General features: G+C 39.0%; 1 protein-coding gene and 1 pseudogene across 3 annotated transcripts in view; both read right to left on the minus strand.

Annotated features, from left to right (window-relative positions):
- Positions 1-17,883, minus strand: part of Rasa2 (RAS p21 protein activator 2) — a 135,764-nt gene that overhangs the window by 67,103 nt on the left and 50,778 nt on the right. For all 3 annotated transcript variants that reach the window (XM_076576868.1, XM_076576867.1, XM_076576869.1), the window contains exons 5-7: positions 16,912-16,988; positions 4,963-5,046; positions 2,431-2,503 (exon numbers count right to left, since the gene is read on the minus strand). In XM_076576868.1, the coding sequence (XP_076432983.1) occupies positions 2,431-2,503; positions 4,963-5,046; positions 16,912-16,988 (234 nt within the window). The remainder of the gene's footprint in view (positions 1-2,430; positions 2,504-4,962; positions 5,047-16,911; positions 16,989-17,883) is intronic.
- Positions 10,098-11,140, minus strand: LOC107401030 (small ribosomal subunit protein uS2 pseudogene; annotated as a pseudogene).

Raw genomic sequence — 17,883 nt, forward strand, 5'->3', positions numbered from 1 at the left:
TACAAAATGCTATTGTGCCATCATCTCTTCTACGCATCAGAATGTTGCTTTGAGGCAGGCAGGGCTAGCTAGATTTATTATCCTGTCTTAACAATGAGGAAGCTACAGTACAGTATGAAAATTAAGCAGCACGTCCGTAGCTGAACAGTCAGTGCAGAGCTTCTGTGGTTCTCTCTGTTGCATCTCTTCATTTCCTTGACTTTCCTGACTGTGACAAACCTGTACTGTGATCTACAGTTATCACCTATCATATTTCAGTCACGAACTGTTCTGTTAGCAAATTTTATTTGTTTTCTGAGACAAAGTGCCCTAATGCTCACTATGTAGTTGAGAAATGCTCACTATGTAGTGGCCTTGAAATTCTGGTTTTCCTGCTTCCACCTGTCAAGGACTAGGATCACAGCACACATCACATCTGTTGCCTGGTGGAGGGTTTGTACAGGGACCCACAGGTATTTCTGATTTTGTTTCCCTTTTCCTCCTATACTCAGGTATCTTGACCTGCAGTATCTTTCTTCTTTGGCCCTCTCTCAGCTGTCTGAACACTGAAACCATAAGATTTTAGCCACCTGCTAAGAGATCACAGTTACTTCTTTCTAGGCTCAAGGATATTCAATGACTAAAATTAAAGCTTCTCTAGCCGGGCGCTGGTGAGTCTCATTCACTGGTTAATCCCTTCCTTCCTTCCTTCTTTCCTTCTTTCTTTCTTTCTTTCTTTCTTTCTTTCTTTCTTTCTTTCTTTCTTTCTTTCTTTCTTCTTTTTTTTTTTTTAAAAAGTAATTTATTTTTAATGTTCACTGGTGTTTTGCCTCCATGTATGACTGTGTAAAGATGTCAGGAGCCCTGGAACTGGAGTTACAGACAGTTGTGAGCTGCCATGTGGGTACTGGGAACTGAACCCAGGTCCTTTAGAAAAGCAGTCGATGCTCTTAACCAATGAGCCATCTCTCCACCCCCATCTTTCTATTCTTAATTCTGGTTATTTTCTTACCAAACTGGGTTAAGTCATTACTCAGACGTTCTTTGGGCCTAACTTTCAGTTTTTCTGTCTCTGTGCCTAAAATGTTCTTCCTCTGTAATATTCTCTTTGTTCTCACTTAGGAAAATCTAGTCATTCTTTGGACTGTCTTGACCTTGAGCTCAAGCAGGATGAGCTGTATGTTATAGCTGTGCATATGTACATATGTGTGTGATTTCTTATGTCTTGCTCTGGTTTTGCCGAACTTATCTATCTTTATAACCTATTAACAAAGGGTTCAATGAATAAATGTTTCAAGGCCTGACAGGTAAATTGGCATGTTGAGCAGTTAGTTCTGACTCTGACTTTGAAAACGTTACCAACCTGCTTGTTACAAGGTCCTACCACAGTGAATTCCAACCCATCTGAGGTGTGAACTACATGCAAGAGTGAGGGACTTTGGAAGCAGCTTTTAAAATGGCCATCTTCTTCATGTTCTCATAGTTAGACATAAGAGCCATTAATAAATGTAGAAAACTGCACCAAGTCCTCCAGAAAAGGAAGTCGCTTGCATTTGTATGTTTTCCTTTTTCTTTGCTTCTTACCCCCTCCCCCACCCTAGTTTCCTATTTCACTTTGGTATTTTCTTACAGTAATCAGGCATGAGAAGGGGTGCCCTGGTGCTCTCTCCAGAGCAGAAGAGAAACACAAAAGAAACCTTTTTGATAACTACCTACAAATTGTTCTTGCATATTAATATCAATTGTAATTCACTGTTATCACATAATCTTTTAGAGATTCTGATTTTTAAATTTTTCTATAGTCTTCAATTAATATGAAAGAGGATTTATTAAATATTTCAAAGATACCAAATCACTGTATTTGGACAATCTCAAGGCAGTGTACCTTGGTGGTCTAGGGGTTAGGACTTGCTCAAGACAAGCTTCATGAATAAGATATATTTACAGAGTAAAGTAGATTAAGGAGAACTTAATGATATAAAGGTTTAAGCTTGAAATGCTTCATACTCTCAAAGGAGTCTTGTATTTGGCACATTTGCTAATGTTTTCCCTTAAAAAAACTGCCCTTGCACAGGGTATGAAATGCAAGCTACATGTTTAGTTCATCATTAAAGTCAACTGGGAAAAGATTTCAGATATTCTGAGTAGTAATGCTTGTTTTTCTAGAGGTTTTAATAAGAATGCTCAGAAGAACCCCTCTGCGTCAGGCGGACTAGAGAGTGTGGGAAGGGGCTAGAGGATGCTGGGACAAGGAGGATGACTACAGGGTGGAGATGGTTCTAGCCCTCCCCACTCCAAACCCCAGAGCTACATGTGTTACATCATGGTTCTATTGCTTTCTGGACAGAAATTGCATTAACTGACAAAATAATTATTATGGCTGTGGTTTACAAAATTAAATCAACTAGAATTCTATATTAAATATTAATATTTATATAAACAAGAAATTACCTCAAAATAAAAGATTTCATTAAACTGCGGATTGCTTGTTTTCTTCTTTACTTTTGTCTTCTTTTGGTCATTCCTGTTCCAATGTGGTAGAGTTTTACCTTGTAGAACTTAATAGTACACAATTATAAAACAAGCTATTTCCAACCAGGAAGCCTGACCTTTGTCTAAATGTTAGGATGACTGAGGGAAGATAAGAATTTACACACTGTGTAAGGGAGAAAAGCCAGTGTGTCCTCACAATCTCAAATCAAACAGTATCCACACATAGGATACAAGTTTTAGGAATTTATACATGCCAAGATTGGGTTACTGTCTCCATGGCTGTGAGAGTCTGATTGCTAAATTCTCTTTGCAAGTATTCAACACATCCTACTACATAAACAGAAAAAGTAGTGAGGAGAAAGGCAGTGAGCTCCAAGTGCCTTTCCTGATGTTGAAAACACCTGGAGAACATGATGTGTCTCTGAACTTAGTTTACTTCTGGGGTGTGGCCCTGACAGTGACGTAAACAAACCAACTGCTAACTCTCAAGTGAATACACAACCTCTGAGGCACTTACAAATCAATGCTCAGGGAGTCTCGTGTCTTTAGCAGACTTAACTAATGTCTTGTGCAATTAGATAGCAAAATCAACCATGATTAAAAAAAAATAGTTTCAGGCCGGGCGTTGGTGGCGCACGCCTTTAATCCCAGCACTCGGGAGGCGGAGGCAGGCGGATCTCTGTGAGTTCGAGGCCAGCCTGGGCTACCAAGTGAGCTCCAGGAAAGGCGCAAAGCTACACAGAGAAACCCTGTCTCGAAAAACCAAAAAAAAAAAAAAAAAAAAAAAATAGTTTCTACTAAATGTTAAAGTTCCACTAAAGAATGTGCTCATGAGAAGCTGGACAGTGGTGGCAGTGGTGTGTGCCTTTAATCCCAGCACCAGGAGGCAAACACAGGTATTTCTCTGTGACTTTGAGGCTAGCCTGGTCTACAGAGCAAGTTCCAGGACAGCCAGGGCTACACAGAGAAAGCCTGTCTCAGGGGAAAGAAAAAAAAAAAAAAGGATTTGTTCATGAGATAGAAATCATTAAACAGAAACCGAGAACACCCTCCTGAGTTGTGGTGTATCTCACTGGTAGAGTAACTGCTTATCATCAATAGGCTGGGTTTGAATACAGAACTACCAAAAAAAAGTTTACTCCAAACAAGCAGCACCTCAAAGCTGACTTGTTCCCCCCTCCCAACCCCCATTTCTCTGAGACAGGGGTTTAACTAGGAGTTTAGGCTGGCCAGAATTTGTGATACTCTGCCTCCATTAGATGCTTCTAATACCTAGCAGGATTGAGTATTTTTAACACGGGTGTGTATGTATGTGTGTGTGCAAACCCTCTGACAGCTTTTAATGTTGTATGAATTCTTGACTTTAAATTAATAGCATACCAGTATTTCAGCTCCTATGGTATCAGATACTTTTACACACACACACACACACACTTTTTCAGACTTTGTGACCTGCCAAGGGGTGGTGGCGGTGGTGCACGCCTTTAATCCCAGTGCTTGGAAGGCAGAGGCGAGAGAATCTCTGTGAGTTCAAGGCCAGCCTGGTCTACAGAGCAAGTTCCAGGGCAGGCTCCAAAGCTAACAGAGAAACTCTGACACGAAAACAACAACAAACTTTGTGACTTAAAAAAAGAAAAATAGAGCTTTAGGTAATAAAGTGGAAGTGCGAGAAAGAACAAATTCCATGTTTTGTTCCCCAACTCTAACAGCTTCAAGTTGCAGATAAACTCCAGCCTAGTCAGTCTCTTAAAGAAACCACAATGAAGTTCTCTAATATGGATATTGCAAAGTGCTACTGGGTTTTCATAAGTTGTAGACTATTTAAAGCAACATTACAGTGCACTTCACAACACTCTGGGACTTCAGTAGTTCTTCTAGAGCTTGGAACTCTTTCTCTAAGGCATTGATATCATGAATAGAAAAGCCAATTTTCAGTTCTGAGCTGCTTTCCAGATAACAGTATGGAAACGTCTTTGTTATACTGAGCTGACATTTATTAAAACTTGATTTTTACTTGTATGAAATTAAGGTTATCCAGAAGTAAGAATGTTGTAAGTAAAGGCAACCAGGTGTATATGATTTGGGGTTTTTGTTTAGACCCTGGATGGCATATAACTTGTCATGTAGACCAGAGTGGCCTCATATTCAGACAGCCACCTGCCTCTGCCTCCCAAGTGCTGCAATTAAAGGCATACAGCCTCCATTCCTGGCCCAAGGTATATATTTTAAAGTATATTTTATAAGTGTATAAGATTGAAGTTTTCCCCATGGTCTAGTAAATACATAACAGATCTGAAATGACACCCAGAATCTTTCTGTGAAAACAAACTTAGTTGTTTACCAAGTGTACACTATAACTTACTAAAAATTCTTCTTTTAAAGCATTATTTTATGTCAAGCTACTTAGCATTTGATCTAAGAACTTTACATTTCCAATTTCTAAATCCAACTCTAAACTTGGAAATCCAGTAACAATTCAATAAACATTACCTAGAAGGGCCAATTAGGGAAACTGTTGCATAAGGATCACAGCTTTGTCCATTTATGAGAGGCAATCCATGGCATGCCTTGATGCTAAGGAAGAAAGAGATTTTAAACTATTAGAGTAAAGTTAACATCATAACGTATTATCTCCCCCTACCCCACCCCTTTGCCTTCTTATGGACTGGGGACAGAACCCTGAAATCACATACACAGAGCAAGTGCTCTGCAACTGAGCTGCACTCTCAACTCTAAACATTACCTTTAAACTGAAATCAACAGTCGGGTGGGGGTGGCGCATGCCTTTAATCCCAGCACTTGGGAGGCAGCGCCAGATGGATCTCTGTGAGTTCAAGGCCAGCCTGGTCTACAGAGTGAGATCCAGGACAGGCTCCAAAACTACACAGAGAAAGCCCGTCTCGAAAAAAACAAAACAAACAAAAAACCCCAAAAAAGAAAGAAATCAACATATTCAAAGGCCTTAAAATTATTTATCACTTTTGCAGTTCCAATACACTAACCACTCCAAATGATGTTATTTGCTTATTTGCATGATTATTGCCCAAAGAGAAGTAAACAGGAATGACACAACCGGTACTCAGTCTACCATAACACATTTCTTCCTGGTAAATACTCAAGGTACATTTTGTGGTTTGATAATACATCAAAACTGCTGTGGCTTCTAAAAAGGAAAAGAAAGTGGTGTAGCCTTACATGAGAAACTACAAACCAGGCCAGCACCATGGCACCATATCCTCTGCTAAGGCATGAATGACACACAAGGAAACGGTTGTGGTTTTACTTAAAATCTGATTCATAAATAGAGGGCAAGCTTCACATAATTCTGTAGTCTTTCGTGAGGGTTCTCAGCAATAGTTTCTGCTGTTATTCTGTAGAAAATGTTCTAGACTATAAACACCAAGGCCATCCAATCTACTTTATGAATTATAGTTGTATTTATAGAAAGCACAGAACACAACTTAATGATCTGATTCTCAAAGCTTCTCAGTCATTATTACTAAGTTAGTTTAATGTCTAAGTCTTCATTTCCTGCTGCCTAACAGAAGCTCATTAATGCTGCTAAGTGGTTTTTTTTTTTTCTTTCTTTCTTCTTTTTCTATTTCTAAGGACCAGGGCTACTGAGCAACATCCTCTATTTCTCTCCAAAACTTACTCATTACATATATGGGTGAACTGCAAATGGAGTACTGCCAAGTGAAGAAAAAATTAAAAATAAGACTTCTTTCTATTAAACTGGGCATCAAAAGTCAAATTTAAAAAATTCTGAAACTAGGGCTGGAGAGATGGCTCAGCAATTAAGAGCACTGACTGCTCTTCCAGAGAACTAAGGTTTAATTCCCAGCACCTACATGGCAGCTCACAACTGTCTATAACTACAGTTCCAGGGGACCTGACCTTCACACAAATGCACATGAAATAAATTTAAATAAATTATTTTAAAAAATTCTGAAACTAACCAAAAAAGCACAGGCCAAGAAACCATATTTTAGGGTTTTTATTTTTCCCACACATGAGGCATCATTAGTCAACTACCAGTTTCTTCTGTGGCTGGTGGGCTTTACTAGCTCTGTGATATATGGTGTTCTCATCTGTCTGACAAAGCTTGGAAGCAAATTATAATCGCTTCCAAGGAACTTAACTGATACCTACAGAACAACTCAAGCACATTCCAGGAATACAAAGTCTTTAGTGTCTTCAGTTTCCAATGTAAATAATCAATAAATACGGCCTATTGTGAAAAACAAAACCAAAACAGAAGCAAAAATGACAGAAAATAAAACTGTAGACAAGGACATTTAAAAATTTTATTTCATAGCATAGAGAGACAAAGAAAACCTTAAAAAACAGAGGTCTAGAGATAGAAAAACGTAAGGTCTGACATAAAAACACAGGTAAACTCAGGTATTTGCTAAGGCCGTGGAGAGGAGCCAAACAAACACGAGAATAAGAGAATCCAGCTTCAGATGTGAACAGCTGCAATGGTATATGACAATACAGTGGACATGAGACTAAGACTCAGACAAACAGGTTGAATGTACAAGGACAGACAATCAATAATGTGTTTTAATATAATCGCAGACTCTCAAATAGTTGTAAAGAGAACATACAGAGTTTCTGCAAACCCAGTACTCAGTGTTAACCAATGTGAAACTACTGTAATAGTGAAACTAATGTAATAAATAACATTAACTTTAATGTTGCTAACACTAATTAATCTATAGATGTCACTTATTTTGCCAAGATCCAGGATGCAATATGGGATCCTACACTACATTCGGATGCCATGTCCCCTGGGATACTTGCTTTCATATTACTTAATCTGAGTTTGTTTGGTATTTGCTGATGACCAGATTGGAATTAGATATCTTGGTGTCCTTTACAATATATAATAATATCGAGGTAATGGATGTCTCATTACTGTGAAGTGGTTATCTATGAGATAACCTTATGGGAAGATTCTTTGAGACTATACAAATATGCAATCATACTTAGGCAGACACGCTTAGTATTAGATACTTTCTTATCCTATTATATTTTATCTAGCTATTTATTTCTATCTTTTATGTATGAGTGTTTACCTACATATATATACACTACCTGCATGTCTGGTACCTGTGGAAGTCAGAAGAGGGTGTCAGATCCCCCTGGAAATTAAGTTGTGAGTTACCATGTGGGTTCTGGGAATGAAACATAGGTCCTTTGAAAGAGTAGCAAGTGCTCTTAACCACTGAACCACCTCTCTAAATCCCTAATTATATTTTTATTATGTGCTTTTATTTTTAACTGACATGTAACTGTACATATCTATGAATACAGTGTGGCAGATCAATACATTTATATAATGTATAATGATCATATCAGGGAATTAGCCTATCTAACATCTAGACATAATTTCTTTGTTTTGGGAATGTTCAAAATTCTCCCTACTAGCTGTGCTGAACTGTGCTATAAACCATTAGAAATTATTTCTCCTGCTGGGCAGCAGTGGTGGTTCACACCTTTAATCCCAGCACTTGGGAGGAAGAGCCAGGCGGATCTCTGTGAGTTCAAGGCCAGCTTGGTCTACAGAGTGAGATCCAGGACAGGCACCAAAACTACACAGAGAAACCCTGTCTCAGGAAAAAAAAAAAAAAGAGGGGGGGGGGAGGGAGGGAGAAAGGAAAGAAAGAAAGAAAGAAAGAAAGAAAGGAAGGAAGGAAGGAAGGAAGGAAGGAAGGAAGGAAGGAAGGAAGGAAGGAAGAAAGAAAGAAAGAAAGAAAGAAAGAATTCCTCCTATCCTGCAGCTCTGTACCTATTAACAATTCTTCTTCCACAATCCTTCCCCTATGTCTTACTGAGGCTCTGGGAACTACTATTCTTTATGCACTTCCTTGATAATAGCTTTCTAAATGTTCATATATAATTGAGAGTATGCAGTGTTTGTCTTTCCCTGTTACTAGTGTGGTCTTTACCAGTGCTGATTTCAATCTCCATCACTCTTCTTGAATTCACTCATTAGAATTCTACTATAAGGAAGGAATCCTTTCCTCCTATGCATTTATTCAACTCTTTACTTGTATTAGTAGTGATTCATGAATATTTATTTTATTCTGCATATTTTAATCCATTATTATTACTAATTTTGAGGCTAAAACAATTGGCCATCTGGAGTTCATTCAGATTAGTTTCAATCTTTCATTTATTCACATCTATCTGTCCATTATCTTGAGAGTATTTTTTTACTTTTTAATTTCATAAGATATTCTAGCCTCATTATATATTTTCCTTATCCCAGCCCTGAAAATAGTCACCGCTAAAAAAGGATTCTAGGCTTCTGTTTGTTTTTTATTAGAGCTATACTAATATTGCAGCCATTTACCACATTTGGCTATTAAGTTTAAATTAAAATTAAAAAGTATGTAATCATATAGGCCATATTTCAAGTTTTCAATAGTCAGACATTTCTGATAGGTATTAAACTGGGAATGAATATGTAAAATGTTTTCTTTTTCATATAAATATCTACTGGTCAGCACTCATTTTGTACACATTTGTGTACAATCCTGTGCACACACCACTCCCCAAGCTCCTGCATCTTTAAATGAAATGTCTTTGAGAAGTCTGTCTTCAAAGGAGAGCAGAAAATGAGGGTGAGTTAGCTAGCAGTGAGGGGTAGATAAGTACAAGTGTCTCAGGGGCATGCATTTTAGGATGGGAGATGTAACAAGGCCAGTGAGAATCAGGAGGTAATGAAGCAGGAGAAAAGCATAGCCAAAGAAAGAAAGTCCTTGAAGTGGGGAAACACCTGCAAACCCTGTGACTACAGCAGAGACCTACCTGGAAGGTACACTAGCACAACAGTGGCACAAATGTTCACAATAACAACCTTTGCTTTGACTTAAGGCCCACTGCAGGAGATGGAACCCAAACCTGATACTGCTCAAGTGGTCAGGAACCTGAGACGAGATAGGCCATGGGCCTAGGGAAAACCTACTGCTATTATTCTACTAAAGGAACACAGCAGTGACTCCTAATGACATAATGCTATACCCACAAGTAAGTGCATCACTCAACCCTCATTAGAGAAGCTTTCTATTGCAGTAGATGGAATTAACATAGAACCACAACTGGACAATGTGCAGAGCGAGGGACTTTGGAGCACTCAGTCCTACATGGGATGTCTTCATCAAATCATCCCTTCAAGGCTCAGGGGTCTACGTGGAAGAAGAATCAGGAAGATTCTAAGAGTTAGATGTAGTAGATGACTCCAAGAAAGCAATGGCTAGAGACAACAGGATTGATATACATATGAACTCACAGAGGCTGAGACAATATGCATAACACCTGCAGAGAATCAAACAAGATGAAATTCCAGTACTGAGAAAGAGATGTGGATGCAAAGAAGCTATTTACAACTGAAAACTGCTGGCAAAGAGAAAAATCAGTTTTCTCCAATAGTGTCTCTGGGTATATCATACACATTTCAAAGCAGGTCCTGTGCCCAGGAGCAGTTGAAGAATACAAATGGGATTCCATGTTGTGTTTTTGTTTGTTATTTTTTTGTCTTGTTGGGCTTTTTTTCTTCTGTTTTTTTTTTTTCATTTTTTATTTTATTTTTATTTTTTTATTTTTTATTTTTTACAGCTTGTAGGAACTTTATTTTCCTTCCACCTTTTTTCCCTTTGCTCAGGCGTCTGCAGAGGAGCTCAGGACCACTCAGTGGTGGCTCCAACCCACTCAGTGGCCTGCGCTGTGGGAGCTGCTGACCAGTCAGTCCTCAGTGGCAGGCTGGGCACTCCAGTCTTCAGTAGGGAACTGCTGGATGGGTACAGAGGGCACCTGTACACCCTCGGACCAGTCTGCCACCTCTGGCTGAGCAGCAGTGAACTCTGGAGCTGGTGCAGTTCATTCGCCCTGGAATTCCTCCTTGGTCACAGCCTTCTCAGCAGCGGCCTGTTCCTCCTTCTCAATCTCCTCTGGGTCTCTGTAGAAGTAAAGATCAGGCATAACTTCCCATGGGTGCTCACGGGAGATAGTGCCACGCATGCGGAGTACTTCCCGGGCCAGCATCCACCACATCAGACCCACTGAGTGAGCTCCCTTATTGTTGCATGAGATGGCAATGTTCACATAGCGCAGAGGAGAGTCTGTGTTACACAGGGCAATGGTGGGCAGGTTAACATAAGACGCCTCTGTGAGGGGCTGGTGGTCAGCTCTGGGATCAGTCACCACTAGAAGGCGCGGCTCCCTGAAGGCTGCTTGGATCTGGTTAGTGAAGGTCCCAGGGGTGAAGCGGCCAGCAATCGGAGTGGCTCCAGTGGTGGCAGCAAACTTCAGCACAGCTCGCTGCCCTGTGTTCCTGGAGGAGATGATGCTGACATCAGCAGGGTTCTCAATGGCAACAACAGCACGGGCTGCAAGCAGCAGCGTCTCCCAGGTCCTCTTCAGGTTTATGATGTAGATGCCATCACTTTTCCTTTTGTAGATGTACTGCTCCATCTGAAAGTCAAGGTTGGTGCCACCTAAGTGGGTTCCTGCAGCAAGGAATTTGAGGACATCCTCCTCCTTCATCTGCAGGACGTCAAGGGCTCCGGACATTGTGTAAGTTTCCTTTAAAGTTACGACGGGAATCAAGAACAACGCCGTATGGACCCGTCCCCGAGTAGCGCGGAAAGCTCATTTTTTATTTTTAAAGTAAGAATGTGTGTGTGCGCGCGCAGCATGTTAGTGAGTGAGAGTTCATGCAGTACAAGCAAGCGTATGAAGTTGGGTGGGAAGGGGGGTCAGGAAGATCTTTGAGGAGTTGGGGGAGGGGAAATGATCAAAATATACTGTATGAAAATTTTAAATAAAAGAGAGCAAAAAGAAGATAGTAACAACTACTATGATATGAATTTACCACATATGATCTCTCCAAACGAGAAGCTGAGCAGGCAGCACAAAGACAACTAGACGTGAAAACACACTTTCAGCAGCACTGAACAGAGACGGTCATGAACTGGAAAAGATCTATAAGGTCGAGAAACAACAATAAACTCCACAAAGTTCTCACTGGGTTTTTGTTGCTACAAGTTGAAAGGGTATATACAATATAGGTTTAAAACATTCTGGAAAGAAAAGAACAGACCAACATGTGTTCACATAAAAGACCTGTCCATGAACATTTATAGCAGCTTTCTTTACAACTGCTCAAAGATCAGAGCAATTCAAACGTCTTCCAAGTGGTAAATGGATGATGGACAGAGTCTATATAATGGAATGTTACCCATGAATAAGAAAACAAAATGACTGCCAATTTTAAAACAGGATGGAGCAAACACATGCTTTTATTTTCTAGGAAGTACAACATAAACCATGGATACTTTTTATAAAAACCATGAAAAAACTCCAAGTTGAAGAGAAGAAGGCCAACCAATTAGACATGAGGACCCAAAGAAAGGCATGGAATGACCAGATGAGGAAGTTAATTAACTTAGTTTTGTTCACTTCACACAGATGTAAAGACATTGGAAACCTGGAAACATCAGTGAGAAATCTAGATTTAAAAAAATGTCCTCTGAAAGGACTCCATCAAATTCTCCCTAGCTCAATAATCAAGATATAGGGTGCCTAGAAAAGCAAACCTTTATAAGCTAATGTCCACTGGCTCCTCCATGAAAAAGCGAAAAACAAATTCAAATAACAACTAAAGTGATTACTTTACACATACGCACATGCACACACAATGGCCAAAGCTTAGAGGGTGAGGAGAGCTAGTTTTACTTTGCATATGTATGTCTGTAGAGAAAATTAAAACATTCTGAGAAGGAAAATTAAGAGCATGATAGATCTACCCTACATAGATCTACCCTACAAGAATGGCAAAAAAAGGGAACTACTTAAGCAAAATGACAAAAGGAATGTCAATTCAGGAAGAAAGAAACATGGACAGAGCAAAATGTCTTCTTTTCTGAATTAAGTTGGATGGCGGAAGAAAAGAATCCTAACACTGGCATAGTTCGCAATGTTTAAGACAAAAATATATTAAAAATAGCCGGGCGGTGGTGGCGCACGCCTTTAATCCCAGCACTTGGGAGGCAGAGCCAGGCGGATCTCTGTGAGTTCGAGGCCAGCCTGGGCTACCAAGTGAGTTCCAGGAAAAGGCGCAAAGCTACACAGAGAAACCCTGTCTCGAAAAAAAAACCAAAAAAAAAAAAAAAATTAAAAATGGAAGAGAGGAAAGGTTTAAAAGGAGGCAAGATGTCTACAACTGGTGAAGTGCTGACAATAGATTATCATTTATGTACATAGTTTAGTATCTAAAACAACCACTAAAAAGAACCTATGTGATAAGATATACTATAGATACAAAGTACTAAAGATAAAAATGTAATTTTAAATTATGTTCAAGTAAATTCAGGAAATAGAAGACAGTACACAGAAACAAGACAGATTTAAGCGTATTGACAATTACATTAAAAATAAATGGTAAAAATTCACAAAACAGAACATCACTCCTTTAAAAATATATTTTATCTATTATTTATGTGTATTGGGAAAAATTTATGCATACATGAAAGTATAGAAAGTATAGGCATTTGATCTACTGGAGTAATAGAGTTCCAGACAGTTGCCAGCCATTTGATGTGGGCAACTGAACTTGGGTCCTCTGCAAGAGCAATATAAATTTTTAACCACTGAGCCATCTTTTCAGCCCCAGAAATGACTTTAAGTTTTATTCTTACTTTATGTGTATGAAAGTTTTGTCTTCATGTATGTGAAGGTGTACCACATGCCTGCTTGGTGCATACAGAGGCCAGAAAAGGTTCTTAAGAGTCTCCTAGCTAGAATTACAGATGGTTATGAGGCACCCTGTGGGTGCTGGGAACCCAACCCGGATCCTCTAAAGAGCAGCAAGTGCTCTTAAAAAATGGCGCCATCTCTCTAGCAACTCCCTTCCCCAGAATAACTTTTAAAAGTGACATATCTGCTGGGCGGTGGTGGCGCACACCTTTAATTCCAGCACTCGGGAGGCAGAGCCAGGCTAATCTCTGTGAGTTCGAGGCCAGCCTGGTCTACAGAGCGAAATCCAGGACAGGCACCAAAACAACACAGAGAAACCTTGTCTTGAAACACCCCCCCACACACACAAAAAAAAAGTGACATAATCGAAAAGTGACTACACATAATTCAGATTTGCACAGAAAAGTCAATCTCAAAGGCTATACACAATCATATTCTATTCCTATACTCTTCTTCCTCCTCCACTTCTTTGTGTGTGTGTTACTCAAGACTGAACCTAGGACCTCCCAGCATGCAAGGAAGCACTTCACCAGTGCTGACATTTCCAGCCCTCACACATTTTTGAAATGACAATATATGGACAAGGAGACAGAAAAGAGGTTTGGAAAGGGTTGGGTTGGTGGTGAAGAGAGGAGTATGACTATCAGGGGGTGGCGTGAGCGACAGCTTTAAGAAGACATTAGTATATTCTCTATTTGGATTGTAGTGTTGGTTCCATGCATACATCTATGCTATAATAAAGTGGTATATAATCATACAATAAAATGTATCAATACAAATTTCTTTAGTCATGTAAGATGTAACTACTGGGGAAAACTGAGTAAAGAGCACAAAGACCTCTTTGCACTACCTTTACAACTTCTTGTAAATCTCTCTCTTGTTTTCCCCCCAGAGCTGAGGACTGTACCCAGGGCCTAGCAAGCGCTCTACCACTGAGCTAAATCCCCAACCCCTCTTGTAAATCTATAATCTCAAGTTAAAAACATTTTTAAAATAAATGTTCAAAGTTGACATCTAGCCCTTAAACTTAAGAGTGTGAAGTTGGGCTTATTTAACCAGTACGTGAATTGATTATCTGTCAAGCTACAGAAAAAAAAAAGGGTGGGGGGCTGGAGTTTGGCTCAGTGGTAGAACTTAATCCTGTGTGTGCCTAGCATCAGGAAACAGAACATTAGAAAGAAGATTCACAGCCGGGCGGTGGTGGCTCATGCCTGTAATCCCAGCATTCGGGAGGCAGGGGCAGGTGGATCTCTGTGAGTTCGAGGCCAGCCTGGTCTACAGAGCTAGTCCAGGACAGGTTCCAAAGCTACAGAGAAACCCTGTCTCGAAAAACCAGAAAAAAAAAAAGAAAAAAAAAAAAAGAAAAGAAAAGAAAGAAGATTCACTACTATTATAGGCAACAATGTGAATGAATATCAAAAGGAGTATATTAAGTAAAAAAAAAAAAGGCAGACACAAAAAAACATATGTAGTATATGAGTCTATTCAAATGACATTTTGGAAAAAGCAAAAAACCACAGACACAGAGAACAGATTGCGGTTGCCTAGAGTTGAGTGTGAAGAGGGGACTGAACTGCATTTATGAATGCCTTTTGATATACTTTCTTCTTTTTTTTTTAATTTTTTTTTTTTAAGATTTATTTATTTATTTTGTATACAGCATGTATGACCAGAAGAGGGCACCAGATCTCATTACAGATGGTTGTGAGCCACAATGTGGTTGCTGGGAACTGAACTCAGGACCTCTGGAAGAGCAGCCAGTGCTCTTAACCTCTGAGCCATCTCTCCAGCCCTACTTTCTTCTTTTGAAATCACGCTAATAGTCTACATCCTCAACAATAAAACCAGGGAGCCGGAAAGACAGCTTAGTAAATAAAGAGCCCTTGATGCTCTCTCCTTCTTTCAGAGGACCCCAGTTAGGTTCCAGGTACCCAGACCAGGTGGCTCACGACAGCCTGTAACTCCACCTTCGGGGGATCAAACACCTGTAGTGTTTGCAAACACCTATTCATGTGTGGTATATACCCGAACACACACACACAATACACATAAGTAAAAACTAAATTAAAAAAAAAAAACTAAACCAACAAGAACTAAATCCAGAAACCTAAATGGTATGTAAATAAAACAAACTAATCCAACTAACAGTACTTCAAATGACTATAACAACCAAACGTAAGCAGGGAAGGGAGTAGTGGAAGAGGCCTCATTCAAAGAATTTCACCGTAGGCTCTCAGTCCAAGAGTAAAATCTGCAAACAAACCTTGGAATGTCTTTTTCTTTTTCTGTTGAGACAGAGTCTATATAGCCCTGGCTATCCTAGGATCTCTATGTAGACCTCACTGCCTAAAACGCACAGAAATACACCTCCTCTGATTCCTGAATGCTAGGATTAAAGGCATGCACCACAGCGCCTGGCTTAGGACTATTTTTAACAGGTAAACTGAAGTTGAAAATCAATAAAACAGAAACTATAAGCAAATAACAAAACTTCATTATCTTTATTATATCTATTTAAAAGCTATCTACTATAAAACTCTTAGAAAAATGCTATAATAAGCATATTGTTTTGGCAATTCATCTACACACAGCAATCACTTAGTCTCTTTTTATTATTTATACATCAACACAGCTGACAAAAACAGAAAAAAAAGAACCTCTAAGATCATATATAGCATGAGTACAAACTAATACAGAAAGGCAATGCCTTCAGGAATGGGAGTTTTCATCATTAGGAGAGTAAATTATAGTCTGGAGCAGCAATAAGAAAGGAACAATGTTTTCTTGCCCTGAGGTATGTGGGTTATTTACCTCCTAATTTCAGGGGATATTCAGATATCAACTGAAGCAAAGACACAGAAGGTCCCAGCATGAAGGGGTCTTGGTAGCTTCAGATCCATAACTTAGGGTATGGATCTGAAGGGGAGGGAAGAAGTAGAAGACTAGGCTAAAAGAGGAATTTTACAGCATAGTCAGACCATTAGGAATGTGGATGATAAAGAATACCAAATCTGCCAGGCAGTGGTGGCACATGCTTTGAATCCCAGCACTCAGGAAGCAGAGCCAGGTGGATCTCTGTGAGTTTGAGGTCAGCCTGGTCTACAGAGTGAGCTCTAGGACAGGCACCAAAACTACACAGAGAAACCCTGTCTCGAAAAAGAAAAACCAAAAACCAAAAAAAACCCACAAACAAAAAACAAACAAATAATAATACCAAATCTGCAGGGAAAGTGCTGGCAACCTTAGGGTGTCCACTCAGTTTGAGTGTCTTGTCTTGTGTGTATGTGTGTGTTTGTGTGTGTGTGTCTCCCTAAAAGCTCTGTGTAGTGTCATGAGTTCTTCAAAAAGACATCCTCTGGAAATACTTCCCAAGTATCCACTGCTAGGAAGTCAGAGGCAATTACCCATGACCTTGCCATACCTTAATGCTTACAGAGATATGTCATTTAACCCACATTCAGTAAAAATTAGTTGAATATGTAACGATTTGCCATAATCTGAGTGGACTAGAGGAAAAAATGAACTGGATTATCAGCTTGGTAAAGAAATGATATATGAGTTCCATTTTGAAGTTTCTGAAATATTAAAAATAAGAAGTTGCTCTAAGAACATAAAGTAGAGAATTATTTCAAGGTAATTTTGATGAAAAAATAAAAATAAAAAAGATATGCTTACTGTACAACAAGCTGCTGGCACACAGTCCCATTCTCTGTTATCAGTTCATTCAGTTTTAATTCAAGGTGAACTTTTCCCTGTGACAAAAAAAAAATCATAAACTGAACAGTCTATTTTGCTAACAAAATATTACAATGTACTTTTGTCCAAATGGCACACATATTTAATAATTCACTAACCACTATCACATGGCTCTGCATACACTTAGTTGTTAAGTGTATAATAACCAACAATGTATATATGGAAGTTCTGAAAGAAAAGTCTAATACTTGTATTAAATACAATATGCAAAAAATTTAAGAACTTTATGCCCTGTTTAAAAATAAGCATAAGTGTTTATTACCTTAATGACCACAGTTTTTCCTTAAAGATGGCACTTGTGTTTTTGGAAAAATTAAGAAATTAATTTCTAAAGCTGTAAAATTATATAAAAGACAGTAAAAATCAATTTTTTTAAAAACTTACTTCTATCAACTACTAAAGATTGATTTAATATATGCTATATTTTAGGAAGTACTATGGGAACAGATGGGAACAAGCAGATGTCTAAGACACAGGCACTACCTACCAGAAGTTCACAAACTAGCCAGGGATACATAAAATAAAGAGTAACAATACATGGCCAAAACCATTAATGGAAGGACTGGAATAAAACAGTTCTTTCTGAGGTGGGTTTAAAACATAGTTTAGTAAGTTGAAAGCAAGTCAAGCTGTCAACTTTCTTAAGAAAAGAGTTAGGAACAACATAATCTAGAGCTGGTTATCTTCTCCTTTCACTGGTGATGAGCAATTCTAAACTGGTTAACAATTAGTGCTGCATTACCTCTACTCAACTGACAAGACAAATACCCACAGTGCAAAGTGGAGATCTTAGGGTATATTGTCTAGTGGTGGGTGAACTGAGAGATCTTATCAGATGTAGGGGTATTTACTCTCTAGTTATGGCTTCTCTTCAGAGCTCTTTTAGACATT

This window comes from Peromyscus maniculatus, chromosome 7 (genome assembly GCF_049852395.1).
Source record: "Peromyscus maniculatus bairdii isolate BWxNUB_F1_BW_parent chromosome 7, HU_Pman_BW_mat_3.1, whole genome shotgun sequence".
NCBI classification, from domain to species: domain Eukaryota; kingdom Metazoa; phylum Chordata; class Mammalia; order Rodentia; family Cricetidae; genus Peromyscus; species Peromyscus maniculatus.